The 22,870-nt window shown below is 41.5% G+C and overlaps 1 protein-coding gene across 6 annotated transcripts in view; it reads left to right on the top strand.

Moving 5' to 3' along the window:
- Nucleotides 1-22,870, top strand: part of Evi5 (ecotropic viral integration site 5) — a 151,589-nt gene that overhangs the window by 100,179 nt on the left and 28,540 nt on the right. For all 6 annotated transcript variants that reach the window (XM_055611559.1, XM_055611561.1, XM_055611558.1 and 3 more), the window contains 2 exons: nucleotides 3,140-3,286; nucleotides 5,320-5,415. In XM_055611559.1, coding sequence (XP_055467534.1) covers nucleotides 3,140-3,286; nucleotides 5,320-5,415 — 243 coding nt within the window. The remainder of the gene's footprint in view (nucleotides 1-3,139; nucleotides 3,287-5,319; nucleotides 5,416-22,870) is intronic.

The following is a 22,870-nucleotide window of genomic DNA, read 5'->3' as shown; positions in this document are numbered from 1 at the left end:
TTTATTTTTTCTTTTCTCCTTCTTTTTTTTCCCCCCTCAAGACAGGGTTTCTTTGTGTAGCCTTGGCTATTCTGGACTCGCTCTGTAGACCAGGCTGGCCTGGAACTCATAGAAATCCACCTACCTCTGCTTCCCTGAGTGCTGAGATTAAGTGTACCACCATGCCTGGCTTATAGTTATTTTTTAATAATATTAATTACCTGAAAAATTGGAAACAGTTGCATGGTTAAATGAATTGTAAAGGCAATAATATGTTTTGATTTTAACCAGTGAGGCCCTCAGAAGAACTTGGGTTTCACCTTATTACACATTCTTTTGTATGTGTCTTTTATGCCTTCAGTTTCTTTTCACCGTTGTTGTCTTATGAAGGTGGTGCTCATTTAAATTTGGTCCATCTAATCTTGAATTTATTACAACTGCTACATCTTTCCTTTTCCTTTCTTCTTCCTCTTGCCTCTCCCTCTTTTCTTCCTTCTTCTCCGTTTTCCTTTGTTGCCCGGGCTGGACTCAAACTCGTGATCTGTCCAGATAGCTAGGATTACAGCTGTGTGTATCACTCCACTTGGCTTTCTTTCACTTTCGAAGTCAAGATTGACTTTACTCCTTCCTGTGCACTTAACTGAGCAATCTCTTACAGCCTGAACAGTTATCTAAAACATTACATGTTTGCCTTCATTATCTTCTCTAATATACGCTACGTTGTCCTTGACTTTCCTCTTTCTGTAGTACTCTGGCCCTTACTATAATGTATTTGGGTGAGGAGTCATTTGCTTTTTATCATCCTTGGGTTTAACTGTCTTTCTGAGTTGTAGATTCATATCCATGTGTTTATTTTATTTTTTGTAGCACTGGCATGTGAAGCCTTGATGATCACGTGACACTGAGTTGCACTCTAGCTCTCTTCTTTGAGGCGTGGTCTCACTGAGTCACCTGGCCTATTCCAGCTGAGCCTGAAGTTTGTGCTCCTCTCACCTCAGCCTCCTAGTAGCTGGGATTACAGCTTCACACTACGAGGCCTTGCCCATATATTTTTTTCTTTTTGGGAGGGGTGGGGGAAGAATAAATTTTTCTCAGTTAATGAAACATTAATAGCCGGGGCACAGTGGCAGGCGCCTGTAATTCAGCACTCTGGGAGGCAGAGGCAGGTGAGTTCAAGGCCAGCCTAGTCTACAGAGTGAGTCCAAGACAGCCAAGGCTATCTTAAAAGACAAAAAACAACCAAAAAAATTTTTTAAAAAAATATTAACATACCTTATCACAGCTTTTCAAAAACATTTAATTCTAAAATTTTGTACCTTTTCTGTGTTTTATGAACTTTTTTTGGAACATTAGTATTTTTTTAGTATGCCTAATCTTATATTTAATCCATCTATTTATTTATCTATCTATCTATCTATCTATCTATCTATCTATCTATTTATTTATTTATTTGTGTGTTACACACATATTCATATTTGATGTGTTTGGGAGTGTTTTAGAGGCCAGAGGTTGATTTGGGATGTCCTCCTGCACCACTCCCCAGGTTATTTTTGGGCAGATCTCCCTTTGAACCTAGATAGTGTTCACCTGTTGGGTAGGCTGGGTGCCAGTGAGCTTTGGAGGTCTCTGTGTCTGTCCTCCCTGGCTATCAGCTCCCAGTGTCAGGGCTACAGACATATGGCACTGTGCCCAGCATTCACACGGATATGAGAGTTACGAAGTCACGTCTCCATAGTCATACATGGCAAGGATTGAACTCATGAGCCAGCACAAGCTGGCTTTGTAATACCAGCAGATAAAAGCAGGGGTAGTCAATTTCAGACCAACCCAGTCTACCCGGCAAGACACTATAGCAAGTGCAGCAGAACTAAAACAGTGTCTGGGCCACATTGTCTCTTCCTGCTCCCTGTGAAGCACTGTGGGCCGCCTTGACCTCAGCCCTGACTGTGCCTCTCCAGTGCTGATGGTAAGCTCCCCTCTCCCCACTGCCGCCACTTCTGCATGGTTCTCAGGGACCTCTGTTTGTCTAGGCTTTCCCTTCTGGTTATCTTTTCTTCTTCTTCTTCTTCTTTTTTTTTTTTTTTTTTTTTTTTCCTTTGAGAGTCAGGGTTTCTCTGTGTAGCCTGGCTATCCTGAACTCACTTTGTAGACCAGGCTGGCCTCAAACTCACAGAGATCTGTCTGCCTCTGCCACCTAGAGTGCTGGGATTACAGGCATGTGCCATTTATCTTATATGAAGTCCTTATACAATTTCCTAACTATGAGGCATTCTTAAAATATACTCTTGTCTTTTTTGTCATGTACAGTCTCTCACCTGCAGTTGAGTCTTGAATTGTGTGGTCTGTTTTCATCTTTAGAATTGTTTGCCGTTTTACTGAAGGAATATCTCTGAGTTATAGTTATTTGTTTCCGTGGTAGCACATAAGACAAAGGTTGTAGGTTTTTCTTTTTGTATAAATGCTATATTGAGGTTTAAAAATTTAAGTCCTTATTTCAGTATTTTGAAGCAGGGTCTCGTGTTGCTCAGGCTAACCTCAAACTCAGTACAAAGACAGAGCTGGCCTAGCACTCTTGACGCTCCGCCTCCACATTCTAAATGCTGGAAGCACAGATGGAGTCCACCGTGCCCACCAGGGGTGTTGGTTAAGCATTTTTAATAGTCTCTTGGAGAATTTAGTTTTTTTGTTTTAAAGATTTTTTTTTTTTTGAGATAAGGTCTTGCTGTGTAGTATGGGCCATCCCCAGATTCACTGTGTAGCCCAGGCTGTCCTTAAACTCTTATTCATTCTTCTTCCTTAGCCTTCTAAGACTGGAACTACATGTGCCACACACATGCCTGAGGATTAGTATACTTTTAGAGCAGTCTTATATCTTTTCTCCATTTTTAAATAAACATTTTAAGTAACATTTTATAAGGCTATTGAAGTATAAAATGGACAGGTAAAATTTTATTAAGTTTTCCATTTTTGGTGGGCTGTGGTGGCACATGCCTTTAATTCTAGCACTTGGGAGGCAGAGGCAGGCAGATCTTACTGAGTTTGAGGTCAACCTGGTCTACAGAGTGAGTTTCAGGACAGCCAGGGCTACACAGAGAAATTCTGTCTCAAAAACAAAAATCCATTTTTTATCTACAGTGTGTCTATTTACATTTCTCACTAGAACCAGATCAATAGCAACCAGCTTCGGAGAGCAGAGCAGGAGGTGAGCAGTCTACAGGAAAAGGTGCATTCCCTCTCCGAAAAGAACAAGGGGCTGCTCACCCAGCTGAGCGAGGCCAAACGCAGGCAGGCGGAGATTGAGTGCAAGGTAAGTGCCAGTGTAATGATGCCTTTTGGAGATTTATTTGTCATAATGAGATTTTGCCTTTTTGAGAGAGGCTTTCAGTGTATGGCCCTGGCTAACGTGGAGTTTGCTGTGTGGACCAAACTGGCCTCAAAATCCTATTGATTGTTTTGCTTCTGCCTCTTACTGCTGGGCTCACAGGCCTACACCACACCCAGATTAAATTTTTCTTCATTTTTCCTTCATTTGTTTTAGTGGTTGTTCTCAGACAAGGTTAGCTCATTTTGTCCAGAGGGTGAATTTCAGGCAGGAAGCCTCATTTTTAACTTCAGCCTTGGTTAAGCTAATTCTGCATTGGTGTTTACTAATGTGCCTTTTTGGTGGTTTTTGTTTTTGTTTTTGTTTTGACTAGTGTATCTTGGAAACCTAGTTTGTGGTGACTCATTTGAAAATGCAAGTAATTGGAGAGGTTGAAGCTCACTCCCTTGATTCACATCACATTAGCAGGCAGTTAGTACTGATACGTCTTCTGGGTAACAGAGACCAAGAGAAATGTGTGTGTACAGCTGGGTTAAGAAAATGAGTACAACTTCTGTTCCTCTTTTCGTCAGATTTTGCTTATATGAAGCTTTAATGTTCAAAAGCACTACAAGTATTTGAAATACTTGTGTTTTTCCATGGATGGAGCTCAGAGTAGCTAAAGCTGCTGAGGAGGACAGATGGCTGGGCTATCAGAGAGAGAAGAGTGGACAGGCGTGTGCATGTGTGTGAGAGAAATAACTGAGGGATGGAAGCACGCATCTCTTTAGCAGACAGTAGGGTGATGCCCTTTGTGTGCTCAGGGCTTCTGCTTCTGTGAGCACTTAGACGCCCAGTGGCACATATAAAGCTGTAATTCCATCAACTTGTTCTGGTGTCACTAAAAACCAAGAGTGCAGCTTGAGTGCTTTATCAGTGTCACTGAAATCCAGAGATGAAATTACATCCTAATAAATATTCATGGCCGTTAGAATTTAGACTGAAGAAATCTGTAGGCAGTAGTAGAATTGTACTAACTCAAGAACTGACCCTTTAAAAAGATACAGCTGGATTAATTTAAAAATAAAGGGGCACACAGTGAGGTTTTATCCCTATGATCTGTCACACTGATTACTGGTAGACCACTTATGATGCCACAGGGCCCTGGCTGATTGTCTGTAATAAGGAACTAAACTTAATCTTTTCTATATGAATGTCTGTTTTCTTGAAACATTTTGGTAGCAGTGTTTCTGAATTTAATATTGTCTTAGTTAGCAAAATAAAATGTTCAGTCATGAAGATAATTGTTTTGAGTTTTTATAAATAATGGATGAAGTTTCAGAACAGTCGAGGACCTGGCAGACTCAGACAGGATTTTCACTTAGTTTTTATTTGTTCATTGGTACCTCGTACAGTATACCAAGCATGTGAACTCTGATGCCCCCATGTGTGAGCTCTGAATCGATTCAGTCTTCTGTACTTCCTTTTGCAGATCCTAGTGATTAATATTAGTGTGTTGATTGTCATTCCAGCATCTAGTACTTGTCACAGTTTTCTTGTTAGAGTGCAACAGTTCAGTAACTAGTTATAAATTAGAGTTATTTTCATTAAGTTTTACATGATCAAAGCTTATGATTTGTTGGTGACTTTAGTTTTCATTTATATAAAGTATCTGAATATTATTTGTGTTATCAACATTACTTCCACTCTACAAATGAATTTGAAAAGTCTCACTTAAAAGAGTATAAGCCTATAATCCCCAGTTTCACAGTCCCAAACACCTGAATTTCAAAAGTTTTTCATAAAAAGGTTTATTCGGAAGCAGACCCTGAACTGCCAGATGTCCACCTCTGACTTGTTTGTTCCGTTGGGTATGATTGTTTATAGCTGGCTGCTCCGTTATAGATGATGCCCAGACACTCAGCAGACACTGCTGAGCACTCCTGATGTGCAGTCTTTACACCTTAATATTCTGTAAAGTCTGAAACCCTCAATTCCAAACTCAAGTGGTTTGTTACTGTGTTTGTTTGGTGCTTTAGAACAAGGAAGAAGTCATGGCTGTGAGACTCCGGGAAGCTGATAGCATAGCTGCCGTGGCTGAACTGCAGCAGCACATCGCCGAGCTGGAAATCCAGGTAGGATGTGCACATTCGAGTACGGCTGCCTTCCTGTGCCCAGAGCAGCTGCACACCTGTGCCTGCCTCCAGAACTGTGCTCCTTTCTGTCCTCCTGATCAAGATTGATTGATTGATTCATTCATTTATCATGTATACAGTGTTCTGCCTGCAAGTGTTGTCTGCAGGCCAGAAGAGGGCGCCAGATCTCAGGTGGCTGTGAGCCACCACATGGTGTCTGGGAATTGTACTCAGGACCTTGGGAAGAACAGCCAGTGCTCTTTAGCCCTGTGGTTCCATTTTCAGTACTTAATCCATTTTAGAGTGCTTTTGTGTGGGGAGGGGGGGTGGTGGGAGTTCATTTGGAAGCCAGAGGTTGAGGCTGGGAGTCCTCCATTTACTGAGGCCTCTCACTAATTTGGCTAGCCCTGCTGGTTAGCGTGTTCTGGGAGTTCCTTTTGTCTGTCCCCTGAGTGTTGGCATTCCAGGCAGTTGCCATGCTCAGCTGACACTAATGTGGGCACAGAGGATCTGGTCTCTGGTCCCCTGCTGAGGCATTGATGAATTGCCTCAGCCTTGGGTACATTTTTACATACACAAAACCTAAAGCTTTTAACGAGTCTTGTTCTTTGACTTAGGACATGTATGCTGTTGTGTGGCCACCGTCACCATCTGTCTCCAGAATGTTTTCATTTTCTGCATGAGTGTCCGCGTGTCCAGTAAATACTAACTGGCATTCCGTCCCTGCACAGCCCCTGGCATTTATTCACATCCTAGTCTTATCTCTGTGACTTTGACCACTCCAGGTACATTCTGTTAGGAATCCTGAAACATTTGTCCATTTGTGACAGGCGGGCTCCTCTTAGCATGATGTTCTTTATTCATGCCGTGTACATCAGAATTTCTTTCCTTCTTAAAGTTACATGCATCCTCCGTTGCCCGTACCTACTGTATTTCTTTCTTTCTTTCTTTCTTTCTTTCTTTCATTCATTCATTCATTCATTCATTCATTCATTCATTCATTCATTCATTCATTCATCAGTAGAATGCTGCTGAGAACAGTGCTGCTATCGTCAGAGCTGTGTAAATGCCTGCTGGGCTTCCTGCTCTCGTTTCTTTGAGGTATACGAATCATTTAGAATTACTGGTCATGCAACAACACCGTGTAATTTGTTGTGGAATTGCAGTGCAGTTTTCTGTATAATGTACCATTTTATAGTCCTAATTGCAGAGCACAGGATTTTTTCTTTCTTTCTTTCTTTTTTTTTTTTTCATAGCCTCACCACCACTTACTCATTTTCAGGAGCTTTGCAGCCCGGCATCCTGATGTGTTTGAGGTGGCTTAACATCTTTATTTTGATTGGTAAATTCCCAGTGGTTAGCAATACCAGACATCCTTCTGCTTGGTATTTGGCATTTATTTCTCATCTTTGGGAAAGAGTCCGTTCTAGCTCTTTGTCCACTTTTGGGTGTGCTAACTTGTTGGTGACAAGTTGCAGGAGCTGCTGTGCAGTCTCAGTGCCAACCCTGTGTCAGACCACATAGTTTATAAGTATGTTCCTCTGTAAGGCCCTCTTAGGACTTACATTTACTCTATGTCGATGGGTGTTTGGCCTCCATGTACCTTTGTGCACCATGTGCATGCAGTGCCCACAGAGGCCACAAGAGGGCGTCAGATCCCCACAGGTGTTTGTCCCCGCCATGTGGCTGCTCTGCCAGGTCAGCATCTGTTCTTAACTGCTGCGTCCCCTCTCCAGCACCAAGGGTTATTCTTTCTCTTTTTTGACAATGTCTTTGGTGCACAAAAGATTTTAATTTTTCTGAAGTCCAACATATTAGTAGAGAACTTGGGTTTTGCTTTTGTTACTATGTTCTAAATCCAGTTTGAGTAATATTTTATCATATTTCTGCACTGTCAGGTCTATTTTAAAGAGGAAATTTAGATTTTTAAAAGTAAATGTAGGCCAGACATAGTGGCAGATGTTACTCCCAACACCTGAGAGGCTACTGAGAGGCGGAAGATGGTGCCCTGAGGCCTGCTGCGCCCTCCACTCCTAAATAGCCTACTTTTTTAAACGTCTAGTTTTGTTCTCTGTGGGAGTGTTTGCCTGCATGCGCATCTCTGTACCGTGTTGTCCCAGGGTAACTCAGAAGAGGGCGCTGATTCCCTGGATTTGGAGCTACAAATGGTCGCGATTGTATGTGTACAGATGTTCTGCCTGCTTTTAAATCTGTGCGCCATGTGTGTGCAGAGACAGAGAGGTTACTGGATCCCTGGAGTTGGAGCTGCGCATGGCTGTGAGGCACCATGGGCATGCTGAGAACTGAACCTGTGTCCTCTACAGGAATAATAAATGCTCAGAGCTACTGAGCCATCTCCTGGCCCCATGTCCTACTTTTTTTTTTAACTATAAAATATGATAAAGTAGTGTGTATCCTATATGAACAAAGCATTACAGGATTTGCTTGTTTGCTCAGTGTCTCAGTGTCTGTTATGGTAAAACACTGTGACCAAAAGCAAGCTGGGAGGAACAAGTTCAGCCCATCTTAGGGTGCGTAGTCTCCTCCAGGGAAGCCAGGGCCAGAACGCAGACTGAAGCAGCAGCCACTAAAGAACACCACTCGCAGGGTTACTCCCGAGCCTCGCCCAGCCTGCTTTCTCACAGCACCCAGCATCGCCACTCGCAGTGAGCTGGGCCCCCGTATCTAGCATCAATCAAGAAAATCTACCACAGGTTTGCCCACAGGCAGAGCTGGTGTGTGTGTGTATTTTCTCAATTGAGGTTCCTGCCCAAATGACTCTACTTTGCTCCTTTGTGTGGAGCTGACATGACACTGGCCCACACAGTTTAGTTTTTTGAGACAGGGTCTCTATATGTAGCCCAGTTGGTCTGGAACTCACTATGGAGGGTAGGCCGGCCTAGAGCTCCCAGAAGTACTGCTTTCTCTTCCTTGAGGGTTGCTGTGATTGCAGGTGTGATGTTATCACTTCTGGCTTATAACTAGTTACTTAAGTTATGATATTATACACATTTTTGTATGGACTTTTCCATAAGATTGCCATCTGTGTTAGTTACTGTTCCAGTGCTGTGAAGAGACACCATGACCAAGGCAACTCCTTAAAGAAAACGCTTAATTGGGGAGTTAGTGGTTGGAATAGGAAACAAACAGGTAAAGCAGTAGGAGAGCTTTATGTCTTGATCCACGGGCAGTTGTGGGATGGATGGTCCTGGGAGGGGCTTTTGAAACCTCAGGGCCTTCTCACAAGGCCGTACTTCCCGATTCTTCCCAAACAGTTCCACTAACTGGGTACCAAATGGCCTAAGGGGGCCATTCTCATTCAGACCACTGTACTAGCTTTCTAAACATCTTAATCACAAAATAGCTAGGTGTGGTTACAGCCTGTAGCCTCTGTGTGCGTGTTGCACACGCGTGAGCATACAGGTGCAGGTGCTCATGCACACTCAGAAGCCAGAACTGGACAGAGGGTAGATTCTTCTATTGCTCTTCATATTTATTATGTGGAGGCAGGCTCTCGCACTGAATCACACACTCGATGTTTGACAATTGACTGGCCTGTGAGTGCCTAGGTCTGCCCGTCTCTGCTCCTCATGCTGGACTCACAGGCGCGTGCAACCCTGGCTCGATGTGCAGGTGAGTACCGGAGGTTTAAGCTGAGGTCCTCATCTCGCAGAGCAAACATTCTGACCCGCTGAACCACGTCAGCTTTTGTTGACACTTCACTGAAGTGAAGAACCTCATATTCTGCATGCTCTCTTTAAAGTGGAATCTACGTCTTATACATTTTGAAAAAAAAAAAAAACACGAAAAAGATGTGCAGAATATTCTTAAACATTTCTCTAGCCTGCTGTGCTATACCCTTAATAATCACTATTTTGCTAACCTTGTTATGAAGTTAGCGTTCTTAGATAGGTGAGCACATGGGTTTAGCCATGTCATGAATGACAGGGTTTCTTTTTGTTATTATTAATTTCAGGTTTTTTGATTTAGTAAAGTTTTATTTCTCCAAATGTGCAGCTGATTGAGCTGCTCGTGTATCTTCACCAGCAAGGCCTTTCCACCCCTTGTGCGTCTGCTGTAAATTACTGGGGCTTTGTGCTTTGAAACCAGCTTGGTAAGTCCTTTACCAAGTAGCCCTGAAGGGCTGCCCTGGCCAAGGAAGCACGAATCTTCAGTCTCGCTTATAGTTGGAAGCGTCCTTACAGGGTCTGTCGGACAGGACTGCGTTGTTGAGCTTGTCCCGAGCTTTTACCTTTGGGCCGCTTCTTCTTTTTGGCCTTGCCACCAGACTTGTTACTGGGTCTTTGTCTTTTTTGGCTGACTTTCTAGCATCCTTCTTCTTCTGTTGTCCTTGGGTGGCATGGCGAAGCTCAGGGTGGCGACGACCACGGCAGCCTTGCTAAGATGTCGGGAAAAAAGGATGGATTTTAGTTTTCTTACCGTGCTGCCCAGACTAGTCTAAAATTTATGTGGCCCAGGCTACCCTCAGGCCTGTGGCCCTCTTGCTTCTGTTTTCTGAGTGCAGAGAGGGTATACCATCACATCCAGCATAGTTCTTACCTTTGTTAACGTCAAAGAGCAATCTGTGGTGTACCTTGACTCATCCATAGATGGACACTAGGTACATTCTGTGTTTTCACTGCTATGAGAGATATTTTCATCTTTCATTCCAAAGCTTCTGTCTCTTTGTCTTGAATATTGATGACTAGACCATTTGTTACCACGTTTTCAGCCTGGAGTAACTTGAGGTACTTTTCTCCCACCTCTGTAAAGCACGTAGGGCTGCGGGTCTACTATGTGCAAGTGTTCAGCTTGGGCAGCTAACACTAGTTTATGCCTTACAGTCACTTTCCCGCCGGCATTTTACCTGCTGTGTGTGGCCTAGCGCTACAGAGGCAAAACAGACAAACCTCCTCATGATCTCTCCTAGCTGTTGTTCCCTGTCCACTCCTCAGTTCATCGACTGAGTATCGAATCGGAGGTCACAGTCCTCTCATGCCTCAGCTGTAAGTAACTCTGCAGTGACCAGAGCTGCCTTTCTAAAGCAAAAGCATTTGCCGATGGCCTTCACCCAGTCACCTCAGAACTCCTCAGTGTGAATCCTTGTTCTTTATTGCCCAAACCCACGTCTCCACCTTTGTTGTTAGCATTCTGTCTCCATCTCCTACATGCAGTGCTGTGGTTGTATGCAGGATCCTGCGCCTCAGCGTCCTGCCCCGGGCTCTCATGTTCTTTCAGGTTCTGTGCCCTTCTGCATGCGGGTGGCTCAACAGTTATTTATTTAGTGTAGTTTAAGGACCAAAGAGAGATGGCAATTCCAGCACTCTAAAGAGTGCAGGAAGATTGAAAGTTCAAAGGCCAGCATGAGCTACTATGTAGAGATAGATCTTAAAAAGTGTTTAAATCCGAAACCCCCTTTTCAGTTATAAAAATTTACATTTTAGATCATTTTCAGTTGTGGGAATATCATTTCCAAGTTCCACCTGGGGGGGGGGGGCTAAGACTATTTTAGATCTCTTCAGATTAATGCTTCCAATAGACATATAGCCCCAGCTGACCTCAAAGTCACAGAGAGCTTTTTGTCTCTGGCTCCAGAGTGCTGGAGGCCAGCCGTAGCATTTTTTAATTTCTCATAACTCTGTCAAGTTTTTTGTCTGATAAATTGACAAAGAACTTTATATGACAAGACCTTATTTTAGATTATATAATATATAATCTGTTAGTCATATAATTAAAACCCTTTTGTATGCTTGTGAAACTATACTTTGATAAATATACTTAGAGGGAATATGTTAGGGAAAGAAATGCTCATCTTTATGAATTCTGTAACATTCTATAAATATTTTAACATATAGCCATACACACACATGCTATGCACACCTGCGAGAGTAACATTTCTTACAGTTGTTCTTACAGGTTCTTTGGTTACTGCAGAGTTTTGGGTCCATCTGCACGTTGCTGTTTGGCATCATGCCATCTGTAATTACTCGGTATTATTAGATTACCTCTGCTTTCGAAGGAACTGTTTTAGAGACTTAGAGTTACTTCTGGAACTGTTTTTAAAATGTGTTACTACCTGTATTTCTTGTTCTCTGACAGAATGTCAGTTACTTACTGGGTTTTCCCTGTAGTGCTGATTAGGAAACAATATATTCTCTTTCTTTTTGGTTTTTAGAGACTGGGTTTCTCTGTGTAACCCTGGCTGTCCTATAATCACTTTGTAGACCAGGTTGACCTCAAACTCACAGCGATCCACCTGCCTCTGACTCCCAGAGTGCTGTAAAAGTCAGATGTTGAATTCCAAAACGGCATCAGGTTTAATAAATTTAAAAAAAAAAGTCTATCATGCATGCCATTTTAATTTGGGGGCAGCCATTATTCATTATAGAGTTATCACACTTCCCTCAAGTCTCTGTTACTGTCTCAGATGAAGTCCATGTATATGGTGCGTGTGTGTGGCTGTGTGATTTTGTGTGTGTGTCAGTGCTCAGGATTTACTGCAGGGCCCTGTGCATTCTGCACAGTCACTCTGTTGTGAAGTTACGCTGCTCTAGGCTCTTTTTAAAACGTCATTAAGACAGGTCCCACTGGGTCTCCATGGTGGCCTCAAACTTGTGACGTTCCGGCCTCAGCCTCCCAGCAGCTGGGCTTCCAGGTGTGCAACACCAACCTTTCCATCTCGAAGAAGAAGAAGTGGAGGAGGGGAAAAAAAGGTTTTTTTTGTACACTAGTATTTTACTTACATGTCTGGTTATTCACAGCCTGATACCTCAGAGCCGGAGGAAGAAATCAAATCTCCTGGAAACAGTCACAGAAGGTTGTGAGCTACCTGATGTGAGTTCTGGGAACTGAGTACTTCTAGCTGCTAAGCCCTCTTTCCAGCCTTCAACATTCCAGCCTTAATTACTATATATATATATTTTTTTCTTTCTTTTTATTTTTCTTTATGAACTTTGAGAAAATCATTTATTTCACTCTATGAGATTCAGCCAGGTAATTCTACATACCATTTTAAACCCACCCACAGGGAATGATTTTTTTTTTTTTTTTAGGGAATGAGGGAGGGGGCTACAGCTGGGACACAAATAAACTGTAATTAATATAAAAATAAAATAAAAATTATAATGACTATATTTTAAGCTGCTTTTTAATATTTTAAAGTGTTGTAGTCTCAAGTTAGACTTATTCTTAATACAATTGAATATGTTTATGGAGTGCCATGTAATGCTTCCATATGTGTGCTGTTTTGTATGTTGTTTCAATCTGGTCAAACATGTCTATTTTCTCAGACATTTATTTGTTCATTTTGAAATAGGGTCTCAAAAGCCTCAGACCATGATTAAAATTAGGGATCTCCGTGCCTCCATATTCTGACTGTCTCCATCACAGACCTGCTGTACCTAACACATGTTCTTTCTCTGTGGTGAAAATTTTTAGGGTCCTTCCTCTAGGTTTTGAAAGCACACGGGATATTTTCACTATCTGCTGGTGCCCTGCTGCTCAATAGCACAGAGAGAGTTCATATTTCTTCTTACCTGTAACTTCTCTCATTTTCACTCTTTCTCCTTCTCTCTGCCTCTTCCCCCCGTCTGTGTCAGGGGTCAGACCGTGGGCCTCAAGCTTGCTAGGCAAGCGTTCTGCTGCTGTACTACACATCCTCAGCCTCCCCACTTTGGTCGGGCCTGGAATGCACGAGACGGTGACCATGAGCCCCTGGTCTTACCTTCCAGGGCTTGGGATTATAGATAGTAGCACCCATACCAGGCACTCATGCCTTGATTTTTTTTTGCTATTTATTTGAGTGTGTGTGTGTATGTGTGTGTGTGTATGTGCATGCCCGTGCCAGCAGAGACCAGAGGATGGTGTTGACCAGAGGATGAATTGAGCAAGCTACTTTTTGTGCAGTGCCAAATTATGTTTCAGCATTCTGTTTATGCGTTTATTGTACTTGGAAATACACTTTATCCTGGCAACTTATTCCAGCACCAGTAACAAAATTACCAGTGGCCGACAGTTCTGGACATAGACACGTCCTGCAGTGCTTGCGTCTCCTTAACTGTATTCCCTAGGTTTTGGTTTTTGTTGTTGTTTTCTAGACAGGGTTTCTCTGTGTAGTCTTGGCTGTCCTGGCCTCACTTTGTAGACCAGGCTAACCTCAAACTCACAGAGATCGCCTGCCTCTGCCTCCCAAGTTCTGGGATCACAGGCATGCACCCAGCTATGTGGTCCCTAGTTTAATCTTCACAGCACTGTAGAAGACAGGAATTACTAATATCCTGATGATTGGAGAAACTGAGGCATAGAGAAGATTTTAAAGTGAATGACCCTGTGACTGTGTCTAACTTGCTGTGAGTGATGGCCACACAGCTGGTTGAGTGCCTGCTCTGCACACCGCTCTGTCCCACACCACTGCAGCTGTTAGGTGTTTTTCAGCTTCTCTGTCTATGCGTCTGGAGTTCACTGTGAGGAAGCTGTTGCTTGCTTCCATCATTTCCAGCCTCAGGTATTGAAAGAGTGAACAGCAGCTTACGTCTGACCACTGTGATCTTAAATGTTCTCATTTAAAAGTGTAGATGTTAGAAACAAGTTAAACTATAAATGTAAGTGCGGTATTGACTTGAATTCAGCCAAGATTTATGGAGTGTTTTTGACATGCCCAAATCAATACCTGGATTAGTAAACAATACAAAAAAAAGAAAAAAATCTCTGTTTGACCTAGTGGTAGACAAGTTAGATGAACAGAATAAGTGAATCCTAAGTGTGTAGTTCAGAAGACGGTGAATGACAGGATGAACAGTAGAAGGAAAAGAGGTGCTGAGACCAAGACCGTTGGCGTTGCCATGTGATCAGGCGAGGCCATTAGAAGGCACGTTTGAGCAAGGCTTTGAACAGGTAAAACACACTTGCTACTCCTCCAGAGGACCCAAGCTTAGTTCCCCAACACTTTGACCTTCACAGGCGCCTGCACGCATATGCACCTACTCACATGAATGCATACATACCCACATGCCTGCATACATACCCATGTACACGCATATATACATACATACATACATACCCACAGGCATAATACATATATGCCCACATACATGCATATATACATACATACCCACATGCATGTATGCATACATACCTACAGACATACATGTATATGTATATCCATGCATACATACCCACATACATACATGCATATACACACCCACATACATACATACATACACACCCACATACATAGGTGTGCGCATGCATACAGACATACAAACAAGCACACACAATCATATAGTTAAAAATAATAAGAAGCAAAGTAAGATGACAGACTTGGGCCAAGAGCTCACTGCTGAGAGTAAGGACAGGACCTGCCCAGAGCAGAGAGAAACATGAGCAGTCTGTGCACAGATTACGGTGAGACAAGAAGGAGGCCTGAGCAGCAAACAGAACCCCAGAACTCTGGCTTTTTCTGAGCAACATGACAGGTCATTGAAAGGTTGACTATATGAGGGATCAGTTAGATAACATTATTAAAATGTGTAAATTAAACTTGAGAATGGTGTGGGTAGGAGTGTGTCATCTTGAGATTGGAGGGAAATGGTCAGAAATCATCTTTCCTCCTGTTAGTTGAGTTTTCCACTTCTCTGTTGACCAAATGTTGTTTGAACTCTGTTTATACATTTACAATGTCTAGAACTGCTTCTGCTTTTCAAGTAATGGGACAAGACTTAGAAAAGTTCATTTTAGCTCCGTAAGTTGAGGAAAATAGGTAAGAATTAAACACATGCTTCTTGATGCTTAACCCTGGAACTGAGTTTGTATTTTGGTTATTAAAAAAATAAGCATGTTGGTTTACCAAAAACATGTTAGACCCTGTGCTAAGTGAGCCTTTATGTTTGTATTGCTTTGTTACAGATAACGGAAAGTTCTCATTTAAGGTGGTGTGGTTGGACTCAAATCCAGCTTTGCTTCCTTTCCTGGTACTCGCTACCATTTACCCACTTTTGCTAGTTTGCCCAGCAGCTAACCTCTAGGGATGCCTCAGCTGGGCAATACCCCAACCACTCGGCTTAGAAACGCCCACTCAGAATTCTGTTCTGACAGAGAGTGAGGAATCTACATTGAAATCAGTGTGCCCAGAGCAGCATGCACTTTTGACAGAGATAGAGAGGAAGTGATAAGCTCTTTTATCACCTTTAAAATACTAATTCTTTGAGTTGTGTGAGGTGTGATTACTGAATTATGGAATTTACCATAAAGCTTTGTAATTGATTTATGCTTTCCAGCTTCCTAAATAAGTAGTTGCACAGTGGGTAATAATTTATAGCCTCTGTTGTAGCTGACAATCTTCTTTTTGTTTGATAAAATTCCCTTTGACCCTCAAAGCATATTTATGTATTTTCTACCTTTTGAACAACTTAATTAAATGAGAAAATATCTGTCTTTCAGGACTTTCACTTCAGGCATTTATAAATGTAGAAAGAGCTAGTTTGTAACTAAACAAAGATACTGGGTAGAGAGAGTCCCACTCTGCTTGCTGTCTAGTGATTAGGGCTTGTATATGACATTTTAGGATCTGCTGCCGGCAGATAGATTCCATTGTGGACAGTCTGTAAATACCATGAAAAACATACAAGTCTGAGAAGCTGTCCCAGCTGAAGGAACAGCTAAGTCTATTACACAGTCTCAGGTCAACTCAGGGTCAGGGTCAGAGTTAAAAAGGCCTAGAAACAACAGAAAGGAGATCTGAGTACCCCATGAATTTAATTCATAATTATCCATACTGGTTCATGGATCTTAACAAACATAGCTGAAAATGTAAGATGCCAGTAGGGAAAGCAACCTCTTGGTATATGGAACTATATTCTCAATTTTTCTTTGAGTGTTTCAAATGTTTAATGTCAATTATGTGATTTTATAGTTTTTAGAAACTCAGAATTATGTAGAACTTTAAAATTCTGTAACAAAAGTAATTTTTTGCTAGTTAAACTATAGTTTATAAGAAACATTTTCTAGCTTCTTGAGTATGAAGGCTGATCTTTTAAAGTATACATTTGTCCAATCTTCTCAGAAATATCACTGTAAAATACTAGTGTGTATTTCCCTTCTATATTTTTCAGAACACAAATTTTGTAGACATTTAAATGTTTTCATTTTCTTCTGGTTACTAAAAAGACTATTTAAACTTTGTGTCTAGGACTTTAGATTACAGGAAACTCTTTGAGGATTCATCCGTTGTACATGAGATCAGTGTGATTTGTTTGTAGATGTTCAAATGAGTCACCTCCAGGTCATGGAGAGGGTGCCATTTACCACATGTGCTGTTCTGATTAATGTTTTTCATGGGGCTGAGTTTTAAATCAGTAATAACTTATGAAGTTTAGTGGTTGTTCTTGATGTTTCAGTATTACTCCATTCATAATCAGGGTGCTACTTGGCAACTGTATTATAGTCGTTTCATGTGCAGCTACAATGCATACGACCTTTCGCTTTAATGGATGAATTGAAAATAACAAAGTAGAACTTAAGAATTCTAACTGCTGTCAGGTAATACTGTGGCCTCTCTGACCATTGAACCTAGTTTCATAAGATAGCCATAAAAATGTTGCTTAACCTTTAAAATAGTTAAGAGCTGGCGTTTTAAAAGCATTCTGTGCAGCAGTGTGGCTTTGATAGGAGAGAGAGCTTGGCTCTGTTTTTGTGTGTCACAACTAGCTCTTTGGTTGAGCTTTTCTTCTGCAGCTGTAACATAAAATACTTTAAAATGTGACTCCACACTCGGTATTTGAGACTGAGCAACCTGCATTGTATCATGACCCTGCTCATACCGCAGACCTTCTGTAATATGACTCTCAGAGAAAACCCACATCCTATGCATAACCTTACATTTATTTGAAATCTTTATGGAAAGAACCCAGGGAGATTACTAATTGTTTCTGTTATTTCCTTTAGGGTTTTAACCAGTGTTTTTCATTTTAACTAACTGCACTAAAATATCAGTGTCTACTAATTAATTATTTCAAATTCTAGAAGTAACATGTAAAATTTTAATAACTATGTTTCAGGTGAAAATTTTGCTTGTTTGTCAGACATCTGAAGGAAACCCAGACGGGAAAAGCCAGTGGGGCTTAGAGTAGCCAATACATACATGTAATCTAGAATCCATTGGCTGATAGGACACTAGCAAACCACTGCAAGTTTGTACTCTGAGCGACAGTTTTCTTTGAGAAACAATCTTATGTAGTCTGGCCTCGCTTTGGATTCAAGGTCTTCATGCCTGTTCCTGAGGGCTGAACTGAGGCTTGTCCACCGTAGCTGTCTCCAAACATTTTAAACCCATTTTACTAATCACTGTTTGTATTTTTCTTTCTGTTTTAGATTTCCTTTATGCTCTTTAAAAATTTTATGTACTTGTTTATGTTATGGGCAGGTGTGAATGTCGGTGTATGGGTGCCACAGCATGTACATGGGGAGCCAGGACAACTGTGTGGAGTCAGTTCTTCCCTTCTGCCAAGCCAAACTCAGGCTTCACTCCAAGCGCATTTATCTGCTGGCCAGCCTTCTCCTCATTCTTTATGCGAATTCTTTACATGCAAAGCTACAAAATTCCTTTTAGCACAGTATTTTTTCTGTGGTGTGTATGATGCCTAGATACAAAGTCACTTTTAACACAGTGTTTTTATTTTGTTTTCATGGTGTTTATTTGTGTGTGTGTGTATATGTATATGTTTTAGTGCTAGAAATTGAACTGAGTTACCATGTTTTTAACAATTGGTAATCTTATCCATTAATAGAATGGTTAGACTTTGATTTTCTCTGGATTCTTACACATTTTTTAGGAAGAATAAATAACTGCAAGATATATTAAATGGAAAAGAGCAAATCCGAGACAGTATGTTACTATTTAATGTGTTGAGAGTGTATTACAGACAGGTCTCATAAGCGTGTGTGTTAAATATGTGCATATACACTTACTACATTTTAAAATATGCACATGTGGGGCTGGAGAGACGGCTCCAGTTAAAAGTACTCCTGCTCTTCCGCAGGGTTAGTGTCCGGCTCCCAGCCTGCGCTGAGCAGCTCTCACACCTGTGACTGACCACAGCTCTGGAGGTGCCAGCACACGTGCTGCACATGTAAACATGAACATAAGCTTTAAAATAAAACCGCTCACTTGTCTGTATAGAGTATCTATCAATGTGCATATTTAAAAATTTACATAGGGCCATGAAGTGTTTATAGTAAACCCCATTAAAAAGGTTGCAATGTTGCCTCTTAGGAAGGCCTAATGATACAAAAAGAGCCTAGGACATCTCTCTTTACTATATATGAATTATCTGATTGCTGTAACTTTCAAATATTCGTATATTTATTTTAAGGTAACCATTGCTTAGAGAAAACATGAATTATAACTTCCAAATGAAAGGAAAAGCAGCAAAAGAAACAGCAAAATCTCCACACTCCCTGACTTGCCTTAGAGTCCTTGGTCTGTCTGGCTCTGGCCACTTCTCTGGGACATGTTGGCCTCATTTACCTTCACAAGTGAGGTCCGGCAATGCTGCCTGCGTTCTTTGTTGTTATTTGTATTGAGATAGCATCTCACGGTGTAGCCTGGCTAGCCTGTAACTCTCTCTAGACTAGGCTGGCTTGAAACTCACAGAGGTCCGCCTGCCTCTGCCTCTTAGGCTTGCAGCAGTGTACCCAGCTGTCCTCATGGTTACATGCAGGCAGTTGCTATCGTTTCTCCGTACGTTTGTAGCTCTCTGCTGCGCGACTTTCATGTCTGACCTTTTTATCCTTTGAATTTCAGCCTCAAGTCTCCCATTGACCCCTAGTTTTCCATCACCTTTGTGAAAAGCCCAGTTACTTTTCCTTTCTCATCTGCTCTAACCATGGGAGTCGTTTGCTGTATGTGCTGTGGCTAAGTGTAGGTCAAATCCAACTTGGCAGGAGTTGGTTTCCCTGTAGGTTCTGGGGACTGAGTCTAGTCTAGCAGCTTGCCAGTATCTTTACCCTGAGCCTCTTTAGAGCTCTGGATTATATTGTACAGGCCCTTAGCAGTGTTTGAATTACCTTCTTTTTAAAGATTAACCACGCCTTCAATGCCAGCGCTCAGAAAGCAGAGGCAGGCACGTCTCTTTGAGTTTGAGGCCAACACGTTACACCTAGCAAGTTGTAGAGTAGCCAGGGCTATGTAGTAAGACCTTGTCTAAGAAACAAACAACAAACAAACCAGCCCTCAGGTACATAAGTTAGAACTTTGTCTTGTTTAGTTCTGAGTGCCTATTAAATGGCAAGTGCTCAAAAAAAAAAAAAAAAAAAAAAAAAAAAAAAAAAAAAAAAAAAAAAAAGAAAGAAAGAAAAGAAAAGAAAAGAAAAAGATGTGTTGGGTGTGGAAGCAAATGGCTGTAGTTCAGGAGACTGAGATATGACACCTCTAGTTCAGACCAGACGGGCTACATAGCAAACACATGTCTCTAAAAATATGCTTTGCAGTCCAGGCTAGCCTGGACCTTCTAACCCTGCCTCAGCCTCCTACGTGGCAGGATTGTAGATGTGCTGCAGGTGTGCCTTCCACACCAGCCTTTTGATGTGTGTTTTTAATACGATATGGTTCACTCTGGTTCCTCTTTGCTTGGGGGGGGGAAAGTTAAAACAGTGTTTTATTGCCTGTAAGCCCAGCACTCTGGGAGACAGAGGTAGCAGATCACTGGGTTTGAAGCCAGCCTGGTTTACAAAGTGAATCCAGGAAAGCCAAGGCTACATAGAGACCCTGTCTCAGAAGAAAAAATAAAAAAATAAAACAGTGTTTTATTTGGACTTCAGAATTTTTTAGAATAGACTTTAGAATACTTTCATGGAATAATTCATTAATTATTCAATTAGTAATAATTATTATTCAACAATTCCTTAAAAGTTAGAAATTATAATTGTAGAGTGACTTTTGTAGAAATAAGGCTAAAAAGTAGTAAAGTACCAGATATAATCATGAATTTTGTCTGACTCTAGATAAGAAAACATTTAGTCTTTTTGGGAAAATTTGCATAGGAACAGGTTCGATGGTATTATGGAATTACTGTTAATTTCTATCTGCTGTTATGTAAAATAATTGCTTATTCTCAGACAACGCATAATGAAGTATAGAGTAGTGAACGTCGTCATGTCTGCTCTTTCTGTCCAGGGGTCGCAAAGTCTGTGTGCGTCGGTCGTTATGTAGGCAGAGAAAGGAGAACGGTGGAGACACTGTACATTGCATCCAGCTGAAGGCTGTGCGGACGCTGTGTTGTGTCAGCTCTTATTGGTTTGAGAATTTTGAAACCTATCAAGGTCAGGGGAATTCAGGCAGATGTGGTGAAAGACTGTGCTGTTGGCTCCTGTTGTTAACGGCTTCTTGTTGCCCGGGCTGCTGCAGCCGATGGATCTCTTCGGAGCCGCTGGGTCAGAATCTCCAGGATCTTGTTGATCTGATTGTGTAGAATATTTTAAACCTGCAGATTGAAACAGGGCTTTTTCAAATCAGCTGTCTTCCTGTCTAAGGAAGCGCTCTTCCTGTGGCAAGACGGGGTGGGTTACAGCCAGCATCGAAACAGACAAAGAAACAAACAAGAATGGCTGCATACCCATTGCAGTTAATTGGAAATGTTGTCTGGCCAAATGTTGAGACTCTAACGGGTTTGAGGTGCCTGTCTTTCCTTTTTCCTGCCTCCCCAGGATTTTTAGCTTTGTCCCACTAAGCTCACTTTCCCCCAGCCACTTACCAGAGCAGCTTGGTGCTGTCTCTGTCTTAGTTTTGCTGCACTGTGACATGCAAAATCTGACCCCTGAAGCACTCTCTTCAACCTTCTGGGATGGTGCACCACATCTAATTTTCAGTTTTGATTGTGTGTGGGAGTGCAACAGATGTAGGTGAAGGTACTTCTGAATAAAACATCTGCTCTCTACTCGGACCTTAATCATAACTGCATATATCTTTTCTCCCTTCTAGTAAGCCAGCATTTGTTAATTTTTTTTCTAGTGAACCGCCAGAGCTTGACACGTCCTTAGCACATTCTGGCTCTTCCTCTGATTAGAGCTTCCTGTGATGAGGGGATAGAGTGAGTGGCTGCAACGTCAGTGTTACATCTTAGTGCAGTGGCTAAGGTGCATGGGTGTGTTGCACTGTTTACTCCAGTCCATTCTACAAGTGATTTACAAAGTTAGACAGCTTGTCATTTTGCCACAGACATTGATGCTTTTCTTTGTCCAGAGAATTATTTTGTTGTTTACCAAATCTTTGCCTTTTCTTCATTCTTTAGAATAGCTCTTAATTTTTAGTCACAAGATAAATATGTTTGGACTTAGATCCTAAAGAGTTTTTTTTTTTTTTTTTTTTTTTTTTTTTTTTTTTTTTTTTAGTTCCTCCTTATACATTAGCAAATTTTAGTATTTTATGAGCCAGGCGAGGTGGTACACACCTTTAATCCCAGCACTTAGGAGGCAGAGGCAGGTGGATCTTTGAGTTTATGGTGTACAGAGCCAGTTCCAGACCAGTCAGGGCTAAACAGAAAACCCTGTTAAAAGCTGGGTTAACGGAGAAGGGGATTTGAGTTCAAAATTGAGCTATGCTCTGCACAGAGGAACTGGCCAGCGAAAGCTACCATGGAAACAAGTATGAAGTGAAACTGGCAGCAGAGAAGAAAATAAAGACCCCTGACAGCTTTCTTCTGCTTGTGTTTTTAAATATATTTACTCTGGAAATGTAAAGACTTTTGATAAATAAGTTTATGAATCCTGGCTATTTACCATGGTAGTATGCAGTGAAATGTTATTATTTTTCTTATATGTAAAATTGTATTGACATCTGTAACAGAACTGCCATATAATTTGGTTTGGTTTTCCCTTGGTTGAGACAGGTCTTACTGTAGCCTGGCTGGCCAGGAATTCAGGCCTGCTTCGGCAAGCACTGTGTGTCTGGCCGGGACTGAGTGAGATCTGTGGGAAACGGCAGAAGGTTATCCTGACTTAAAATTAGTGAGATATTTTATGTGTATAAGGAGGCCATACTTAGAAATGTTAAATTCATATCTGAAAATTACTGATTTTCAGATGTGGTTGAAGCCAGCAAACTAAGCACGAGTCTTCACACCGCGTATCTCAGAATCCCCTTGTGTAACTTTCTAAGCACACACAATTCAAACTCCAGTCTGAGGTGTTTAAAATGGACAGGCCAGGAGTGATTCCTCAGTCTGAATGCCTATCAAACTCCCAGTGATAGTACTAGTCATCCGTGACATCACTGTTTATAGTCAGATATTCAGTTATTAACAGTAATGAGAATGCTTAGAGAGTAATTTTGTATTGTAGCTAACAGAAAAGCCAACCTAAACTGGCTTACGTAATACAGATTTACTTCCCCTTATACCTTAAGTCCAGAGGTAGAGCAGGCTTCAGTAATCTTTGATTTGGGATCCCAGTTGCTTTGATTCAA

This window comes from Psammomys obesus, unplaced genomic scaffold (assembly GCF_907164565.1).
Source record: "Psammomys obesus unplaced genomic scaffold, mPsaObe1.curated_primary_1811, whole genome shotgun sequence".
Classification (NCBI taxonomy): Eukaryota; Metazoa; Chordata; class Mammalia; order Rodentia; family Muridae; genus Psammomys; species Psammomys obesus.
This window is presented reverse-complemented; position numbering and strand designations above follow the sequence as displayed.